This window comes from Rhinoderma darwinii, chromosome 4, assembly GCF_050947455.1.
Source record: "Rhinoderma darwinii isolate aRhiDar2 chromosome 4, aRhiDar2.hap1, whole genome shotgun sequence".
In the NCBI taxonomy this organism is placed as follows: domain Eukaryota; kingdom Metazoa; phylum Chordata; class Amphibia; order Anura; family Rhinodermatidae; genus Rhinoderma; species Rhinoderma darwinii.
This window is the reverse complement of record NC_134690.1, coordinates 293736767-293757148: the sequence shown is the minus strand read 5'-3', so window position 1 is coordinate 293757148 and position 20382 is coordinate 293736767. Positions and strand designations below refer to the sequence as shown.

The following is a 20382-nucleotide window of genomic DNA, read 5'->3' as shown; positions in this document are numbered from 1 at the left end:
TCTGTCTTCCATTGGAAGTCAACTTGACATATACCTCTGACAGGACATGAAGTTCATTAGAATTAATTGCAAATTGGCAAATATTTTATTAATAATTTGTGTTTAAGATCTTAAATAAATACTTGAACCCCCTTAAAAAGTTAAAGGGTTGTACAAGATTAGAAAAACATGGCTGCTTTCCAAGAACAACATCACATGTCCATGGGTTGCATCTGATCTTCTGTCTGTTCAAGTGAAGTGAATAGGGCTGAGCTGCAGTACAACACACAACCTGTGGAAAGGCGTGGCACTGTTTTTGGGGGGAAAACAGCCTGGTTTTTCTAACCTGGTCATCTCATTTTAACACACATTTTCAGGTATTTTTTTTTCCAGCTTTATACTTGTTATGCATTTCCGCACAACGAATCCAACTGCATTTTGTGTTTTTGCTTGATAGCCGATTTTCCATACTATGAAACTGTTTATTGCTTGTATTTTGTAATCGGTTGACTTTCCCGGCATTCTTGCTTTTACTTGCTGCTTTTTTTTCTTTTCTGAAAGCTAACCGGTGATTGTCATTCTCTGAAGCGTAGTGGGAGTCACTAGGGTTGAAAGTGACACATGTTTGTGTTCAATAATTTGTTCTTCAGAATTTACTTAGAAAGTTTTCCAGATGGGAATCCTCCTACATCCATAGCTTCTGAACAGGAGAGATTAATAATAAGCATTTTTGAGGTTATAAATTGGGCTGCAATGCAAATGGGATGCATATCATAGTTGTATGTTACTTCTGCCAATCATTTGGCAATTGTGTTGCTAAGTAACGGATGCCGAAATGGAAGAAAACATAATTTAGGCTTTTACATTTTCTTTTTTTTTTTTTTTTGTAAAATATAAAACTAATAAGAAAAATGTGACATAGCTGAAGCTGAACAAAGAACTAACAATGTGTTAATGCTGTGTTTACTTGTTTTTACACTTTTTATTTATTTTTTGGGAATTTTATTGTAATTTTTTTTTTTTCTGGTAATTTTATGTTTGATTTCTTGCTTCTTAAGACTTCATAGGTGACCGCAAATTTATGTTCTAAGTATCCTGTGGATCAGAACATTCAGATCAATATATATCTTTATTATTCCCACACACAAATATTTCATAAATCCCAATACACTACATAAATGAGTGCGCTAACATGGTATTTGTAAAAGACAGCTGGGCTTCTGGTAAGCGGAAACGAATAAACTAATATTTTTAAATTGATACTAAAAGGAGTTACTAAGGCTATATTCACACGAGCGTATCAGATTCACGCGGGTGAAAAATGCAGGTGCACCTGGAACATGTGTGTTGCGTTATGCATTGGTGTTCTCTGCGAGTGGCATGCGTTCTTCACGCACTTGCAAAGCACGTCTTTTTTTATTATTATTTTCAATTGAATTGATGTGCAAATAATACACACCTTTCAACTGTTTGAAGGCTGCGGCGCTTGTATTGTTTACATGGTTCTTTATGTTCGTACTTGCTCAAGCCATTACATTTGTAGCGGTCTTCCAAGGTATTGCACTATATTGCACTACTGTCCCATTGAAGTGAATAGGACCGTGTCCCATTGTAAAAGTAGTAAAACACTTGAAAAAAAATATATAAATTTGGTATTGCCGTAATTGCGTTGACCAGCAGAATAAAGTTAACTTGTCATTTTTACCGCACAGTGAAAGGCGTAAAAATGAAACCCGAAAAACAATTACGGACTCGTTTTTTTTTTTTTACAATTCACTTTCCTAGTACAATATGTAGTACTTTTAAATTGTAGCTAAACGTTTGACAAACTTCTGACATGTCATAGTGATATGTCAGAAGTTTGGATTGGTGGGTATCCAAGCACGGAGACCCCCCACCAATCGCTTGAACGAAGAGCTTGTGTGAGCGCTCAGCCGCTTCGTGTCTGTTCGGCTTTTTCCGGAAAGCCGATGTATCGGAGTACGGGCTCTTAGCCTTTCTATTGAGTCCGTACACCGATACATTTATTTCTGGAAACAGCCGAACAGACACGAAGCGGCTAAGCGCTCACACAAGCTCTTCGTTCAAGCGATTGGTGGGGGGTCTCCTTGCTCGGACCCCCACCAATCCAAACGTTTAGCTACACTTTAAATAGTGCTAATAGAATCTACAACTCCTCCCCCAAAAAATAAGCCCTCACGCCACTCTATTGATGGAAAAATAAAAAAGTTATGGTTCTTGGAAGGCGGGGAGTGAAAAACTAAATAGAAAAAAAATGAGAAATAGCTTGGACTTCAAGGGGTTAAGGAACGAAGGACATTCCGTGTCTAACTATAATGTAGTGTATTACTCATAAGCTTTGTACATGTGTTTTCATTATCTCTAAGAAGATTATTAGTGGAGAAGAATTAACGCCGCTTACTAGCGTCTCCGTCCCTCTCGTCTGGTCTAAATGTGCATGTTGTGTCCTTTTGCTAAATGAGTTAATCCCTTTTTTATGTGCACTCTCAAGATTGCGTTATATACATTTGTTTTTCTACCCTTGAATCAATTTTATGACTGCATTTAGGTAAAATGTATAGCTAGACAACATTTTATAATTGTATTCTAGAGTATATACAGAAATGTAATCGTTGCAAGCGTTAGTGATGCTGGGGAAGATAGAACTAGTTACCTGCTATGGGGAAGGATTTATACAGCTAGCTATTTGAAATGTTTACTTAGTAGGGATGGTTTGTATCATTTCATTTCCATTACACAGGCAGTATGCGATGATTACACGTTTCTTTTTCTTCTTAACCTCTTACTTGAGGCACCAAGCCTCTTTCCACTGCCGCCCAGGCTCCATCCAACTACTTGGTATGTATGGAGTTATTCCCTCTAGAAGCAATGCTTCTAGGGAAGAATACCACAGTACATGCGGCATCAGATGGAACATGACGCAATTTTCATTCTGCCAGACTTGTACTGAATCTGACAGAAAAAAACCCCCCTCTATTTTCCGTTGGAGGCATGCAGAGGCATGGTAGAGGGCTTATGCACCTCTGTGGCATCCCTCTTACTTCTCTGTACAAATACAGCTGTGTACTAACCTATTTAAAGAGGCTCTGTCACCAGATTTTGCAACCCCTATCTGCTATTGCAGCAGATAGGCGCTGCAATGTAGATTACAGTAACGTTTTTATTTTTAAAAAACGAGCATTTTTGGCCAAGTTCTGACCATTTTTGTATTTATGCAAATGAGGCTTGCACAAGTCCAAGTGGGTGTGTTTAAAAGTAAAAGTCCAAGTGGGCGTGTATTATGTGCGTACATCGGGGTGTTTTTAATACTTTTACTAGCTGGGCGTTCTGATGAGAAGTATCATCCACTTCTCTTCAGAACGCCCAGCTTCTGGCAGTGCAGACACAGCGTGTTCTCGAGAGATCACGCTGTGTCGTCACTCACAGGTCCTGCATCGTGTCAGACGAGCGAGGACACATCGGCACCAGAGGCTACAGATGATTCTGCAGCAGCATCGGCGTTAGCAGGTAAGTCGATGTAGCTACTTACCTGCAAACGCCGATGCTGCTGCAGAATCAACTGTAGCCTCTGGTGCCGATGTGTCCGACACGATGCAGGACCTGTGAGTGACGACACAGCGTGATCTCTCGAGAACACGCTGTGTCTGCACTGCCAGAAGCTGGGCGTTCTGAAGAGAAGTGGATGATACTTCTCATCAGAACGCCCAGCTAGTAAAAGAAGTAAACACGCCCAGATGTAACACACATAATACACGCCCACTTGGACTTTTACTTTTAAACACACCCACTTGGACTTTTGCAAGCCTCATTTGCATAACTACAAAAATGGTCATAACTTGGCCAAAAATGCTCGTTTTTTAAAAATAAAAACGTTACTGTAATCTACATTGCAGCGCCTATCTGCTGCAATAGCAGATAGGGGCTGCAAAATCTGGTGACAGAGCCTCTTTAACTATTTTCAACAGCCTGTATTCTGTTAGTGGAGATCTCGTGGTGTCCGTCTCAGTGCCTGCAGGACTTCATGATCACCTCTGTCAATACTCCATTTTCAGAATAAAGGCTGCCATTAAATGGCAACTGTATTCATCAGACTGTGTCTCTAGGGTAGTGGTGAAGCATTTTTGAATTGCTTTTGTTTGGGAATACATAGGTTTTTTTCCATAACTAAACTTAAAGGGGTTTTCCACCTTCTGACAACTGATGACCTATCCACCAGATAGGTCATCAGTACATGATCTGTGGGGATCCGACACCTGGACCCCGTACAGATCACTGGACGTACATGCCTGAAACACTTCGCTCCAGCCACGGAATAGCGGCCGAGCTGCAGTACTGCAACTCTGCTCCTACTCAAGTGATTAGGAGCGGACCTGCAGTTCTGCAGCACGGCCGCTATGCCATGTACAGAGCCTACTGCTTCCGTGCTCCGTACATAGAATTATGTGCCATAACATCCGGTGCCCGCAGGCCACCGGAGCGGCTTATCGGGGCTGGGTCTGGGTGTCGGTGGATAGGTCATCAGTTGTCAGAAATTGGATAACCCCTTTAAGTGTCTTATATTTGAAGTCTTACCTTTTGGTGGATCCTGACCAAATTTGGTACAGTTGGATAGAACTTCACAAACAAAGGCGTTATATAGGTTGTCTCCTTTTTTAATGTTTTTTTGGGATCTTTACCGGTTCTGCTTATGATCTGCAGGATATACCCAGCATACTGTATTTGTAGCTGGCCACTCGCAAAGAGCGTGCCAACCTCGTTGTGTAATCCACATATTAAACGTGTGCTCCTTAGCCATTTTAGGACACAGCCTGTTTTGGCCTTGTTGACACAGCTGATTTTTTTTTCAAATCTGACGTGTTTCTTTAGGCTATGTTCACACGTAGCAAAGCTCGTCAAAAACGGCCCGAAAATGCCTGCCATTGATTTCAAAGGCAGGCGGAGGCGTCTTTTTCCACGGTAAATTTGTTTTTTTTTCTAACCTGTAGTTTTTTTCTTTCTAAAAGGAGTAAAGCATTAAAACTGTATAAATTACGTTAATTTGAAGTTCTTACAGCACAGTGAAAAACGTATATACAAAACCCATGGAGAAATCCATTTTTTATCCAATTCCACCCCACATTCCATTGACGAAAAAAATTAGTTATGGCTCATAGAAAAAAATCGGAGCAACCTGCATCCCCATGCCCGGCCATAGTTCCAGGGTGATTGCTGGAAGGTCCCGGTGGGGGGGGGGCAGCGGGAGCAACCTGCATCCCCATGCCCGGCCAGAGTTCCAGGGTGATTGCGGGAAGGTCCCGGTGGGGGGGGGGCAGCGGGATCAACCTGCATCCCCATGCCCGGCCAGAGTTCCAGGGTGATTGCTGGAAGGTCCCGGTGGGGGGGCAGCGGGAGCAAGCAGTGTCCCCATGCCCAGCCAGAGTTCCAGGGTGATTGCAATAGGGTCCGGTGGGGTGAGGGGGGGGGGGGGCAGCGGGAGCAAGCAGCGTCCCCATGCCCGGCCAGAGTTCCAGGGTGATTGCTGGAAGGTCCCTGGGATATGAACTGGGACCACCCATAAGCACAAATTATAATAAACTAACTTTTTAATGATATGTAATAAAATTAAAAACAGAATACCACCTTGACATGAATTAGCATTTTTACTCTGAAAAGTGTTTTGATATCAGAGTGCAAATATCTTAAATCATTCATACCCTTTTATGTGAAAATGGTCAAGCATGTGGCCAATCTGTTTGTATAAAGGGTTTGATTAACAACAAAGTAGTGTACAATCGGTTGTGATTAGCCAACAATGCCTTACATATGTTAAGACGACAAATGCCTGACCAATCACTTTTTAAAGCCTATGTAAATCTTTTGATGGGCATTTTTTTTTTTTTATAAACTGGTCAGTCCGTGTGTTTGGTGTAACTTTATAATTAGTCTTTATTAAAAATTATTTTTACTTTTTTGAGATACAGCTGCTCTATTCTCTATACAGAGCAGCTGTATCTTTCGCTAAGACCTGAATCAGTCAGTCTCGCGGACCTGGCAGCAGGGCCTACGTGCAAGATCCACCTGTAATCGATCATATCTAAGACGCAGGAACTGCTGTCACTGAACTAATGAGTCCCGTGGACCTGATGGGAACAGGATTTAGCGCTACAGACGGCTAACTCCTGTACATACAGAGCAGCTGTATCTAAAAAAAAGTAAATCAAATTTTTAATAAAGACTAATTATAAAATTACACCAAACAGACTGACTTGTTTATAAAAAAAAAAAAAAAAAAAAAAAAGGCCCATCAAAGATTTACATTACCTTTAAGCAAATATTCGTTGGGAGTTGGCCGTTATAAACGATCAATTGTGCAGCTCAGTGGTTAGCACTGTTCTTTGCAGCGCTCGGGTCCTGGGTTCAAATCTAACCAAGGACAACATATGCATGGAGTTTGTATGTTCTCCCCGTGTTTGCGTGGGTTTCCTCCGGGTACTCCGGTTTCCTCCCACACCCCAAAAACATACCAATAGGGAATTTAGATTGTTAGCCCCAATGGGGACAGTAAAAGAGGATCTCTGTACAGCGCTATGTTGGCGCTATATAAGTAACTGAAATAAATAATGTTATATTTTCATACAACCCTCAGCCAAAACGAGAAGCATAACTTGTAACTTGGCGAATCTGTCATGCGTCAAATCCTTTATGCACACAGAGTAGCGTACAATCGTCTGTGATTAGCCAACAATGCCTTATAGAAGTTATTATAAGATGACAAATGCCTATTAATAATTTAACCTGACCAATCACTTTTTAAAGCCTATGTAAAACTTTATAGGTCAGTTAGTAAAATTATTTTTACTTTTTTCATACAAACTTTCGCCAAAACCAGAAGCATTACTTATAACTTTTGGGCACCAATGCAAAATCTGTAACCGGGCCCTTCACCAACCATATGTCATTTTATAATACTGATGTCCTTGTTGGGAATGCTACCTCTACACACCCTACAATCCCCCCCCCCCCCCTCTACCAAAACAGTTTAATTTGTGTCTTTGTGATGATTTTTATCACCGACAACCTGTTTATTATGCAGTAGATAGCCATGGCTGCGGCTACTGAGACCCCAGGCAAACTGCTGATTTTTGCTGGGGGCGCCATGACCATCCACTACAGCAGCCCTTATTACTTTACGTTCCCGCCCACCTAATGTTGTAGAAGGGTGTATTGTTCTAGGCATTTTAGATTTTCAAGTTTATCTACGGAAACAATTGTTGGATTTATTTTTTTTCACATGTAAAATTATTAAATTTTTTTTAAGATTTTTAAGTTTGTTTTTTTTAAATGGCTGTTTTTATAAAAAAAAATATTCTGCAAAAAAACAATAGGCAGTTTGTGCATATATGAAAGGTTTATTTTACAACGCATTTATGGAGTATTAAGGGTATGCTCACACGGGCTATTTTCAGCAGTTTCTCGGGCCTACAAACATCTGCCCGCTGATTTCAATGGGAAATATGGCGTTCTGTTCCGACGGGACGTTTTTTACGCCTCCTTTTTAAAGAGCGGTGCGTAAAAAGACGCCTTGTAAAAAGAAGTGCATTCCACTTCTTGAGCCGTTTTTTGGAGCCGTTTTTCATTGACTCAATAGCAAAACCGCTCCAAAAATCGCTGTAACAAACGCTAGTTTGATTAAGAAACGGCTGAAAATCGGGAACTGTTTTCCCTTGAAAACAGCTTCGTATTTTCAGACTTTTTTTGTTAAGCGTGTGAACATACCCTAAGGCCTCATGCACACTTCCGTGAAATGCTTGTGTGCTATCCATTTTTTTTTTTTTTTTACGGATAGCACACTGACCCATTCATTACTATGGGGCCATGCACACTTCCGTTATTTTAATGGTTCTGTTCTAACGTTCCGCGAAAAATAGTATAGTTCCTACTCCTGTCCGTTTTTCGCGCATCAGTCTCTGCCTTTCTATTAATTTGGTTCACAGACCGCACAAGGAAGCCATACATGCGCAGTCAGTGTTTCACAGATGTGTGGTTTACAGCCGTACAAATAGCAATGGATGAGGTCTTAAGGCCTAATATCCACAACTTGATTTTGAAATGTGTGTTTTTTGTTTTTTTTTCAGGAGGACTGGAATGAAATTGGTGCAGTCAAGAAAAGAGATCCACACAGCACGAGTGAAGAAGAGCGAGCTCAAAATTTGGAAACTCTACCACCGGGTACTCTATGTTCAAAACCATGCTCTAATATACAATGATTTGTTTGTCACAAAAGCACAGTTAAGAGTTGGCATAGAAAATGAAAAATATTGCAGCGTGATTTATACAACAAGATAAAAATAAAAAACATTTTAGAGTTTTGTTACGCCACGACTAATCTAAAGCGTAATGCAGAAAAAGGGTATGTGCACACGCTTACTAAAAAAATAAATCTGAAAATACGGTTTGTTTTCAAGGGAAAACCGCTCCTGATTTTCAGACATTTTTTTAGCCACTCGCGTTTTTTACGGACGTTTTTGGAACTGTTTTTCTATAGTCAATGAAAAACTGCTCCAAAACGTCGAAGCATTTCTTTTTCTCTGACGTTTTTCAAAATGGGCGTGTAAAAAAATGGCTCGTCAGAAAAAGAACACAGTTTTTCCCATTGTTTGGAGACGTTCTGCTTCTGATTTTTCGGCCGGTTGCGGCCCGTAAGACGGCCGAAAATAAGCCGTGTGAACATACCCAAACTGTTGCAACCAATCCGATCACTGTTTTCATTTTTAAACCTGAAAAATTAAAGGTTATGTACATCTTTGAAATTGTGTTTTATTAAATAGAAAAAATGTCACAGTATGTTTTGTGCAACTTTCTAAATACTTTATATTTGAAAATTTTGATACAGCTGCTTTGTATTCTGTATAGAGCAGCTGTATCGTGCGCTGAGACCGGAATCTGTCAGGTCAGCAGCACTGACTGATTCAGGATCAACCTGTTATCGATCACATCTAAGTTATGAACTTAGATGTGATCGGTAACCGCTCGATTATGCATCCAGAGACACGCAGGACCTACTGTCCTTAACCAGTCAGTGGCGCTGTCCTGACAGATACAGGTTTCAGCGCTAGATACAGCTGCTCTGTATACAGTGTATAAAGCAACTGTATCTCAAGAAGTAGAATTTTTTTTAACAAAGTATTCTTATAAAGTTGCACAAAACACACGGACTAGTTGTTTTGTTTTTTTTTGTAGTGAATAATGTTTTATTTCAAAAGTGTACATAGCCTTTAAAGCTAGAATCTCATTGGTAGTTATGGGTAACATTGAATATTTTTTTTTTTTTATACGTGACGTTTACGGTTTAGTGTGCAACAAACCTATACTTGCATTTTATTGATGCCCTTATTTGCACCACCCCAGAACTGTAGGTTATAGGAGTGCTGAATGTAGTTTCCCCATTCGTTCTACAAAGGATACAGTATGTGGGCAGCTCTTCATGAGACCAGGCCTGGCAGTCAGCAGTTCTTCAATAAGTGCTGCCTAGAGTTTTTTTTAGGAAATCTGGATTGAGTGTAAACACCCTTGAAATAGCTTTCATGGAAGTTGTCCACTGAATTTCTGGTAGGTCCTCTTCAGAGAACAACTCCTACTGTAGCTGTTTTAATATGTGACTTCGTCCCCAGGTAAGGTTCGGTGGCAAGATTTTGATCAAGAAGCATACGTTGGAGTTACTGCAGTTCGGCCAGGTCAAGATGCTTATGCACGAAACAAATTCAATCAAGTAGAAAGTGACAAATTACGTATGGACAGAAGCGTTCCTGATACAAGGCATGACCAGTGAGTGTATAGAAAAATTCTGTGAAATTTTTCTGTGACCTATAAACCAATCAAATTCTCTCCTTGGAGAGCAGTTTTGATTCAGCCCTCATGTGACTGAGAATCTGAGTAAATACGTGGTTACCATGAGCATGGCATGTTTTGTTATACTTATTTCTCATTTACAATTTCGTGTTTTAGCAGTATTTTGTACCCGTATATTTTCTGGTAAGTGGAGAAAGGCATTTTTCTCCTAAAGGGAATGTGTCACCAAATAAAAATATTTCATTCTTTTTTTTTTAATTAGTTACTTATTTTTATTATATCTGTAAGTTTTTTTAGTTTTTTTTTTGCTGAATTTTTTTTTTTTTTTCCACAAGGTGGAAAGTATTCAAAATTAAATAATAATCTGACATGTTTTGCTATGTTGGCCACCGGACGGAGCACTTCCCAGAATTACAGCAAGGTGAATCAGGTAACCTGACCTACAGCTGCTGTAAATGTGGGAGGGAGATTCTCCCCCTCCCTATTTTTTGCTACAAGCCAGGAAAAGGTGTCTTCGAATTGCTAAGCGTTGTCCTGCTCCATTTTGGGAGTGTTTTTGGAAGAAGCTACAGGAAACGCCAAAAGGCTAAGGCCTCGTTTACACGAGCGTGATATACGTCCGTGCGACGCGCGTGCTTTTCACGCGTGTCGTATGGACCTATCTAAGTCTATGGGGGCATGCAGACAGTCCGTGAGTTCTGCTCAGCGTGAGTCCGCTGAAAAAAACTCACGACATGTCCTGTATTTGTGCACTGTTCGCGCATCACGCACCCATTGAAGTCGATGGGTGCGTGAAAATCACGCAGGTCACACGGAAGCTCTTCCGTGCGAACAGCATGATTCCCGCAACAGCTATCAAACTCTGAATGTAAACAGAAAAGCACCATGTGCTTTTCTGTTTAGAAACATCCAAACGGAGTGTCATAATGATGGTGGCTGCGCAAAAATCACAGACGCGCATCATATGCTGCTGACACACGGAGCAGTTAAGTGCCTTTTGCGCACGAAAAACGCCACGTTTTTTGCGTGCGCAGAACGCACACGCTCGTGTAAACCAGGCCTAAGAATGATGAAAGTCAAGAGGGAAGACACTACTGTGGTGAATGACTTTTCAGTTGACAGGTTCACACGGCGTGTATTTGACTCGGTTTTTGATGCATTTTACGTGCCGAAAAATGTGTCGAACGCTTGATTAAGCTTCCCATTTACATCAATGGGAAAGCGCACCGTTACCACATACAATACAATTTTTTTTTACGCAAAAAGCGCGCCAAATGTTCCCATAGTCAAAACACGTAAGAAACACCTGTATTTTAAAGCCTGTCTACACGTTTTTTTTTTTTTTTTCTTTTGAGTGGTGTGTGAATTATTTTTCATTGGCCTGCAGTTTCCATTGCGGTGCAGGGAAAAGAGAAGTCGCTGTAGGTGAGAAGACTTATTTTTTTATATTACTAGCTTAATTTTTTTTATTTTGCAGGTTCTGCTCGACCGTTTGGACTACGCCATAGATACGTTGGAATATTTCGATCCACATTTAAAAAAAAAAAAAATGGTTAACGAGGGTTGAGTAAAAAAATACTTTCTTAGGGTGTATTCAAACAGTGCGGTTTCGCCATGCAGCCGAAAACCGCATCGAAAAAATGGTGGTAACAACGCATTTACTATTCGAGGTGGTTTTCGGCCACGTGGGAAGGATGCGGCAGAACTTCACTGTGTGAATACATGTTTAGGCCCTGCCCTGTTCACAGTTTTTTGCAGGCAGAAAAAATATGTGCCTCAGAATTCCTTTTGAAGCCGATTTTAAACTGACTGCACTTTTTTTCCGCTGTTTTCGTGGCAGTTTTTGTCCGCGGCCATTGAGGCTAGTGCAAAAACGCCACGTAAAACGCCTCCGAAAAGATTTCAATGGGAAGTCATAGGTGGAAGCTGCAAGAAAGGAAATGCTGCTTTTTTTTCTCCTGTAAGCGGTCAAAACCCACTGGGAAAAAAACACCTCTGCCCCCCCTCCCCCCATTGAAATTAATATCGGGAGATTTTGGGGGTTTTATGGCGCTGATTCCTGATGTAATTTCCACATCAACATCAGAGCGAGCTAGCTCTGTGTGAACGGGGAGTTATGTCTCTGTTTTTTAATACTTTATTAGCACCTTCGTAATGGCAGTTGTCTTAGTGTTCGCCAGTAAAAAGGCTAGCGGTAACCCCCCATTATCACCCCAATACCCGCCACCAGGGGTATCGGAAAGAGCCAGGGTACGATCCAGTACCCGACCATCTGTAGTGATGGCCGGGCACTGGGGTGGCCACAGGCTGGTATTATTAGGCTTGGAAGGGCAAAAAACAGTGGACCTTCACACCCTGGTAATGCTAGGCTGCAACTGCTTTATTGTATCTGGCTGGGTATGAAAATGGGGGGGACCCCATGTCGTTTTTGTCAATTGATTAATTTTTTAATTACTTTAACTGCCATTACTAAGGTGGTAATAAAGTATTATAAAACAGACATAAGAAACCTTTTTTTATTGAACTAAAAACTCCCATAGCACAACCTTCTTTAACCATTTTATTTTTTTTTAAAAAGTACATCATCGAAGTAGTCCAACGAATCTACGACTTAGTCCAAACGGTCCAGTGGAACCTGCAAAACAAAAATAATAAAAGCTAGTAATATGCCACTACTTCTTAATTTCTTGCTTCTACTCTGAATCGCCATGTTACACGGCGGTTCACAGAAAGGGCAAGGAATGGCGGAGCACAGCTGCTCCGTCGGGCTGCGGCCAGCACGGTTGCTCCGTCGGGCTGAACCTCACACCCTCCCCCCAACATATAACAGCGCTACACACAAGCACGCACCTGCAGCCGGTCTTTTCCAAAATGGCTTTCCCCCTATAAACCAGCTTCTATGCTGGGTCGCTCTGAACTGCGCATGCGCAGTACAGAGCGAGACGGTAGAAGCACAGGTTGTAAGGAAGGGGTCATGCCCTGTGGCTGCCATATTCCATCTGTGTATGTGTCATTAAGAGACACATACATGGATGAAATAAAACATGGCAGCCCCCAGTGAATTAAAAAAAAAAGTGTTAATTAAAAAAAAACAAAGTATATATAAAATTGTATTAAATAAAAACACAAATTAATAAAAAAAAAAATCATGACCGCTTTCCTTTAATAAGAAATATTACAACTTTTTTTACGTAATGTTTTACTATTGATTTATGCAAAGGTATTTATAACCGGAGATACACTTTAACCCCTTAGTGACCAGCCTATTTTAAACCTTGATGACCAAGCAATTTTTTACATTTTTCCATAGTCTCATTCCAAGAGCTATAACTTTTTTATTTTTGTGTCGACATGTCCGTATAAGGTCTTGTTTTTTGCGGGACAAGTTGTATTTTTTAATAGCACTATTTTGGGGTACATCATTTATTAACTTTTTTTGGTGGGCATAATGAAAAAAAAAAAATGTGCCACTTTTTTTTCATCTTTAATTTACGCCGTTTACTGTGTGGTATAAATAACATAATAACTTTATTCAGTGGGTCGTTATGATTGCAACGATACCAAATTTATATAGTTTTCTTATGTTTTACTACTTGTACACAGTAAACACTTGTTTTTCAAAGTTCTGTGTATTTGTGTCCATATTTGAAGAGCATAACTTTTTTGCGGGACGACTTGTAGTTTTTATCGGTACCATTTTGTAGTACATGTGACTTTTTGATCACTTTTTAATTACATTTTTTTGAATGTAGGATGAACAGAAAACAGCAATTCTGGCACTTTTTATTTAATTTTTTACCACGTTTTCCGATTGGGTTAAATAACCCAATAGCTTTATAGTTCGGGTCGTTATGGATGCGGCGATACCAAATATGTGTAATTTTTTTTACATTTTTTATTTATTAAGAACTTTATTACACTTCTTTTTTTATTTTATTTTTATTTTATTTTTTAACTTTTTTACTAATCCCACTTGGGGACTTCACTATGCGATTCGTCCGATCGCTTTTATAATACACTGCAATAATTCTGTATTGCAGTGTATTACTGCCTGTCTGTTTACAACGGACAGGCATCTGCTATGTCATGCCAGTGGCATGGCCAAGCAGGCATCCACTACAGGCAGACATGGGGGCCTTTATTAGGTCTTGGCTGCCATAGACACTGGCACCCTGCGATCTCATAGCAGGGTGCCAGAGGGTTGAGAGAGGGAGCTCCCTCCTGCTCTCCAAATCACTTAGATACAGCACTCGCTATTGAGCGCCGCATCTAAGGTGTTAAATGGGCGGATTTCGGTCCGCCCGCTCGAGCAGCGATACCCCAAGTTTCCAGCTACCTTTGGTAGTTGAGAACAGGGAGTTTTAACTTCTCCCAGCGCCCCAGATTTATTTTGATGCAGCGCCATGAAAAGGCGTATGCATCAGAATAAAGTCCGTTAGTGGCCTCCGTGAAAAGGCGTATTGGAAGTCACTAACGGGTTAAGCTTATGGGCCATTTAATGGTCTGTCATGGGAAAGTGTGAAATTCATGCCAGATTGATGTCAATCCGTCATAATGACTAGCTAGTCTGTAGTAAACTTGTGTCTTGCAGTCTTTTCTGACACTTTTTATTTATCGTGGACTTAGTTTTCTTTATCAGTTTATCGGACAAAATATTATGCTAAGCAAAAAACAATGTGGTGCCCCAGGCACACAACCGTAGATTTCATCCATATTTACGGACCCATTCATTTCTATGGCCGACTGACACCTTCCCGTATATTTAAGCTGCCATAAAAAATATGGCATATCCTATTTTCTTATTTTGTGCACCATACTTAATAATGGGAGCACGGCCCACAAATACGGATGACTGTCGGCCGCAGCCGTAATCACTGACTAGGATTATGGCTACGACCGTGTGCAGAAGGCCTAAGCCTGTAAAATCTTTATGATGTTAAATCCTTTTCTGTCAAAAAGGATGCAAAAATGATACCTTAATTATCTTTCAGAAAAATTATATTTGCAAGCTTTTGGAGCACATAGGCCCCTTCATTTTTTTGCAAATGAAGAAAGGGATGTTGTGTTTTTTTTTTTTTTTTTTTAAAACATCCTCCCCGGAATGTACAGTGATTCTTTTCAGTGACCTTTTCGTTTTATAGGATGCGTGACTTTGCATACATATGTAAATTTTAAAAACAAACAAAAAAATAAATAAATATTGAACTTGGCCTGTACCTTTCCTTAATATTTCCACGGTACATTGCTTTTGCAATTGTATTCAGACTTTGTAAAAATTCAGTCAGCTCTTCAAAACAAATATAGTAATGGATAATAGTTCCTTTCCGCCTCTAGATAGATACATTTATTTCATGCACTGTTGATATATAAATATTAAGCCCTTCCTGCCGCTGGTGTTTTTCGGATTTTCACTTTTTATTGTACCATATAATGTAGTGGGGAAACTGGGGATAAATTCTTTGTGGGGTGAAATAGGAAAAAAAAAAAGTAATTCAATATTCCGGGGGTTTTGGTTTTTTAATTTTTTTTTATTTGTGCGCTTAACTTTATTCTGCGTGTCAATACGATTACGGCGATAATTAAGATTTGTTTTGTCGCCGTATTCTATGAGCTAAAAGAAAAATTCTGCCGATTTTGAGCAATATGAAGGCTTAGTTTTTTGCGGGGCGAGTTGTAGTTTCTCTTGGTGTCATTTTGGGGTACATAAGTGTTTTTGATCACTTTATAAAACATTTTTGTGGGAGATGACGTGACCAAAATACAGCGATACTGGCATTTTTTTCAATTTTATGTTTTTACAGCATTCACTGTGCATGTTATCTAATGCTATATTGTAATAGATCAAGCTTTCACGGATGCGGCAATACCTGTTTATTTAAAAAAAAAAAAAAAAAAAAAAATTACATTGTGCTTGGGAGAAACTTTTTATAGACTAAACAAGTTTTTACTTTGATTTCTTGCATGATATTAATGATACTAATGTATTGCAGTTCAGGTTGGCACCCCGCGATCACGTTGCAGTGAGTGATTCTCCCTTCCAAAAAAACACAGATGTGCACTGAAGCAGACAGAGTTTGATCCACTTGTAGTTCGACTGCAGTATATTTATACAAATTCCAGAGAGGTAGCACTACAAGCCAAGACCGGCAGTTGCAGCGACTAAAGTCTCCAGGTCCTGCCGATAAAGTATAATAGGAGGAGTGCCTTGCAAACCGGAAGTGCCTGTGAGGCAGCCGTTTCCCAAATAAAATCCGGGGATCGGGCTAAATGGTAGGCCGAAACAAGCTGACCCACAAATGTTGGCTCCCGCTTGCTGAGGAGGGCAGGGACTGACACCAACCTAGTTTCTGTAGAACTGTATGGTCCTGGGGTCGTCCAATGCACTCGGATACCAGAATTGGAAGGCGTCGAGGGCACGTGTGATGAGCCAGAAATCCGCTGGCACACGTGAGGAGGGGCTGATCACTGATCCGAAGCCAACAGCCTGAAGCACCAATGGCGTGGGAGGATCCAAGAGAGGTTTAATAGGCGGGTAACACTAGTTTTTAGCCACTTATAGCACAGGGTGTTCAGGAGCGCTCAGATCATGCGGCCATTCCAGTCCAGCTTCCCTACTTCTTTTCTGTACGCAGATACAGTTGAATCATGCTCTACCGTTCACTATGTATCGCCGAACGCTCATGGTTGGGTGCAGACAGGCGTAAAGCAGTGATGTAATCGCATCTGTCTGCGCCGAGCCACACAGACCGAAGGAGCAGAGGGATCGCCTCCACTTCTCGTTGGAACGGGGTTAGGTTAGTATGTAATTTATATGGGGAGCTGTGTGGGGCACTTCATGCTGTGTGGAGGGCAGTTATGGGGGTATTATACTGTTGGAAGGCAGCTAAGGGGCAGTTATGGGGGCATTATACTGTGTAGGGGCAGCTATGGGGGCATTTTACTGTGTGGGGGGCATTCTATTATGTGGAGGGCAGTATTAGGGGCATTATACTGTGGAGGGCAGTTATAGGGGCATTCTACTGTGTGGAAGGCAGATATCGGGCATTCTACTGTGTGGAGGGCAGTTACGGGGGGTATTCTACTGTGTGGAGGGCAGTTACGGGGCCATTCTACTGTGTGGAGGGCAGTTACGGGGGGTATTCTACTGTGTGGAGGGCAGTTACGGGGGCATTCTACTGTGTGGAGGGCAGTTACGGAGGCATTAAACTGTGTGGAGGGCAGCTATGAGGGCAGTTATGGGGGCATTATACTGTGTGGAGGGCAGTTATGGGCGTATTATACTGTTGGAGGGCAGCTATGGGGGTTTTATACTGTGTGGGTTCAGCTGTGTAGGGGCATTCTACTGTGTGGAGGGCAGCAATGGGGGGCATTATACTGTGTGGAGGGCAGTTATGGGGGGCATTATATTGTGTGGAGGGCAGATATCGGGCATTCTACTGTGTGGAGGGCAGTTACGGGGGGTATTCTACTGTGTGGAGGGCAGTTACGGGGGGTATTCTACTGTGTGGAGGGCAGTTACGGGGGGTATTCTACTGTGTGGAGGGCAGTTACGGGGGCATTCTACTGTGTGGAGGGCAGTTACGGAGGCATTAAACTGTGTGGAGGGCAGCTATGAGGGCAGTTATGGTGGCATTATACTGTGTGGAGGGCAGTTATGGGCGTATTATACTGTTGGAGGGCAGCTATGGGGGTTTTATACTGTGTGGGTTCAGCTGTGTAGGGGCATTCTACTGTGTGGAGGGCAGCAATGGGGGCATTATACGGTGTGGAGGGCAGTTATGGGGGGCATTATATTGTGTGGAGGGCAGATATCGAGCATTCTACTGTGTGGAGGGCAGTTATGGGGGCATTCTACTGTGTGGAGGGCAGTTATGGGGGCATTCTACTGTGTGGAGGGCAGTTATGGGGGCATTCTACTGTGTGGAGGGCAGTTATGGGGGCATTCTACTGTGTGGAGGGCAGTTACGGGGGCATTCTACTGTGTGGAGGGCAGTTACGGGGGCATTATACTGTGTGGAGAGCAGTTATGGGTGTATTATACTGTGTGGAGGGCAGTTATGGGGGTATTCTACTGTTTGGGGGCATTCTACTATGTGGAGGGCAGTTATGGGGGCATTCTACTATGTGGAGGGCAGTTATAGGCGTATTCTACTGTGTGGAGGGCAGCAATGGGGCGTATTCTACTGTGTGGAGGGCAGCTATGGGGGGCATTATACTATGTGAAGGGCAGTTATGGGCATTCTACTATGTGAAGGGCAGTTATATGGGCATTTTACTGTGTGGAAGGCACTTATATGGGCTTTCTACTATGTGGAGGGCAGTTATATGGGCATTTTACTGTGTGGAGGGCACTTATATGGGCATTCTACTATGTGGAGGGCAGTTATATGGGCATTCTATGTGGAGGGCAGTTATAGGGGCATTCTACTGTGTGGAGGGCAGCAATGGGGGGCATTATACTTTGTGGAGGGCACTTATATGGGCATTCTACTGTGTGGAGGGCAGTTATAGGGGCATTCTACTGTGTGAAGGGCAGTTATAGGGGCATTCTACTGTGTGGAGGGCAGATATTGGGGCATTCTACGGTGTGGAGGACAGTTATGGGGCAGATATTGGGGCATTATACTGTGGAGGGCAGCTCTGGAGCAGTTATTGGGATATTATACTGTGTGGAGGGCAGCTATGGGGGTTATTATAGTGTGTGGAGGGCAGTTACGGGGCATTATAGTGTGTGGAGGGCAGTTACGGGTGCATTGTACTGTGCAGAGGGCAGTTATAGGGGAATTGTACTCTGTGGAGAGCAGTTACGGGGGCATTATACTTTGTGGAGGCCAGTTACGGGGGCATTATACTCTGTGGAGGGCAGCTATATGGGTATTATACTGTGTGGAGGGCAGTTATGGGGGCATTCTACTGTGTGGAGGGCAGTTATAGGGGCATTCTACTGTGTGGAGGGCAGTTATAGGGGCATTCTACTGTGTGAAGGGCAGCTATGGGGGGCATTATACTGTGTGGGGGCATTCTACTGTGTGGAGGGCAGCTATGGGGGGCATTCTACTTTGTGGAAGGCAGTTATGGGGGTATTATACTTTATGGGGGGGCAGTTATTTGGGCATTCTGCTTTGTGGAGGGCAGTTATAGGGGTATTGTACTGTGTGGAGGGGAGTTATGGGGGCATTATACTGTGTGGAGGGCAGTTATGGGGGCATTATACTGTGTGGAGGGCAGTTATGGGGGGCATTATACTGTGTGGAGGGCAGTTATGGGGGCATTATACTGTGTGGAGGGCAGTTATGGGCGTATTATACTGTTGGGGGGCAGTTATGGGGGTTTTATACTGTGGGTTCAGCTGTGTAGGGGCATTCTACTGTGTGGAGGGCAGCAATGCGGGGCATTATACTGTGTGGAGGGCAGTTATGGGGGGCATTATATTGTGTGGAGGGCAGATATTGAGCATTATACTGTGTGGAGGGCAGTTACGGGGGCATTTAACTGTGTGGAGGGCAGTTACGGGGGCATTTAACTGTGTGGAGGGCAGTTACGGGGGCATTCTACTGTGTGGAGGGCAGTTACGGGGGCATTCTACTGTGTGGAGGGCAGTTACGGGGGCATTCTACTGTGTGGAGGGCAGTTACGGGGGCATTCTACTGTGTGGAGGGCAGTTACGGGGGCATTCTACTGTGTGGAGGGCAGTTACGGGGACATTATACTGTGTGGAGGACAGTTATGGGGGCATTATACTGTGTGGAGGTCAGTTATGGGGCATTATACTGTGTGGGGGCAGTTATGGGGTCCTTATACTGTGTGTAGGGCAGTTATGGGGACATTATACTGTGTGGGGAGCACTTTTGGGTAATATACAAGGTGGGGGCAGTGTCAGGGGATATATTATATACAGCAGGCTCTGGATAAATATTTAATGGCGTAGCATGTAAAAAAAGGGGTGTGACCTAAATAATTAATTAATCATAATCGGCGTTACATGTTTAATTTATCGTGATTTCGATTTAGGTCATAATCGCCCAGCCCCAGTTGTCAATATTTAAAACTTTCAGTAACTCAAAACTTGCTCCTCAAACTTTGTAAAAACTCTGATATTTCCCCTTATCACACCTTTCATCATTTCACAATATAGGACAGGTCATCAATACGAAATGGTAGCAATAAAAACTACAGCTTGCCCCGCAAAATACAAGCCCTCACACCGCTCAATTGCTCTTTGAAATAAATACATATTTTTTTTAAAGTTACTTTTTTCCTTGCTGAAGTAGTAAAAGTGCCATGGTATCGCCATAATTTTATTGACCCACAGAATAAAGTTAACATGTAGATTTTATTACACAGTGAGCACCATAAAAACGAAGCCCAATAAACAATGGCGGAATCGCTTTTTTTTTTTTCTTCCAATCCCACCCCACAAGGAATTTTTTTCCAGTTTGATGGTACATTATATGGTACAATAAATGGTGCCATGAAAAACTACAAGTGGTCCTGCAAAAATCAAGCCCTAATGTAAACTGTGACTAACTGCTTAAAGGTGATTGATTGACATTT

The 20382-nt window shown here is 42.0% G+C and overlaps 1 protein-coding gene across 1 annotated transcript in view; it reads left to right on the top strand.

The window, feature by feature from the left end:
* The window catches only part of GALNT2 (polypeptide N-acetylgalactosaminyltransferase 2), a 166169-nt gene that overhangs the window by 23587 nt on the left and 122200 nt on the right, over window positions 1-20382 (top strand). The window contains exons 2-3 of the mRNA XM_075862599.1: window positions 8115-8208; window positions 9651-9804. Coding sequence (XP_075718714.1) covers window positions 8115-8208; window positions 9651-9804 — 248 coding nt within the window. The remainder of the gene's footprint in view (window positions 1-8114; window positions 8209-9650; window positions 9805-20382) is intronic.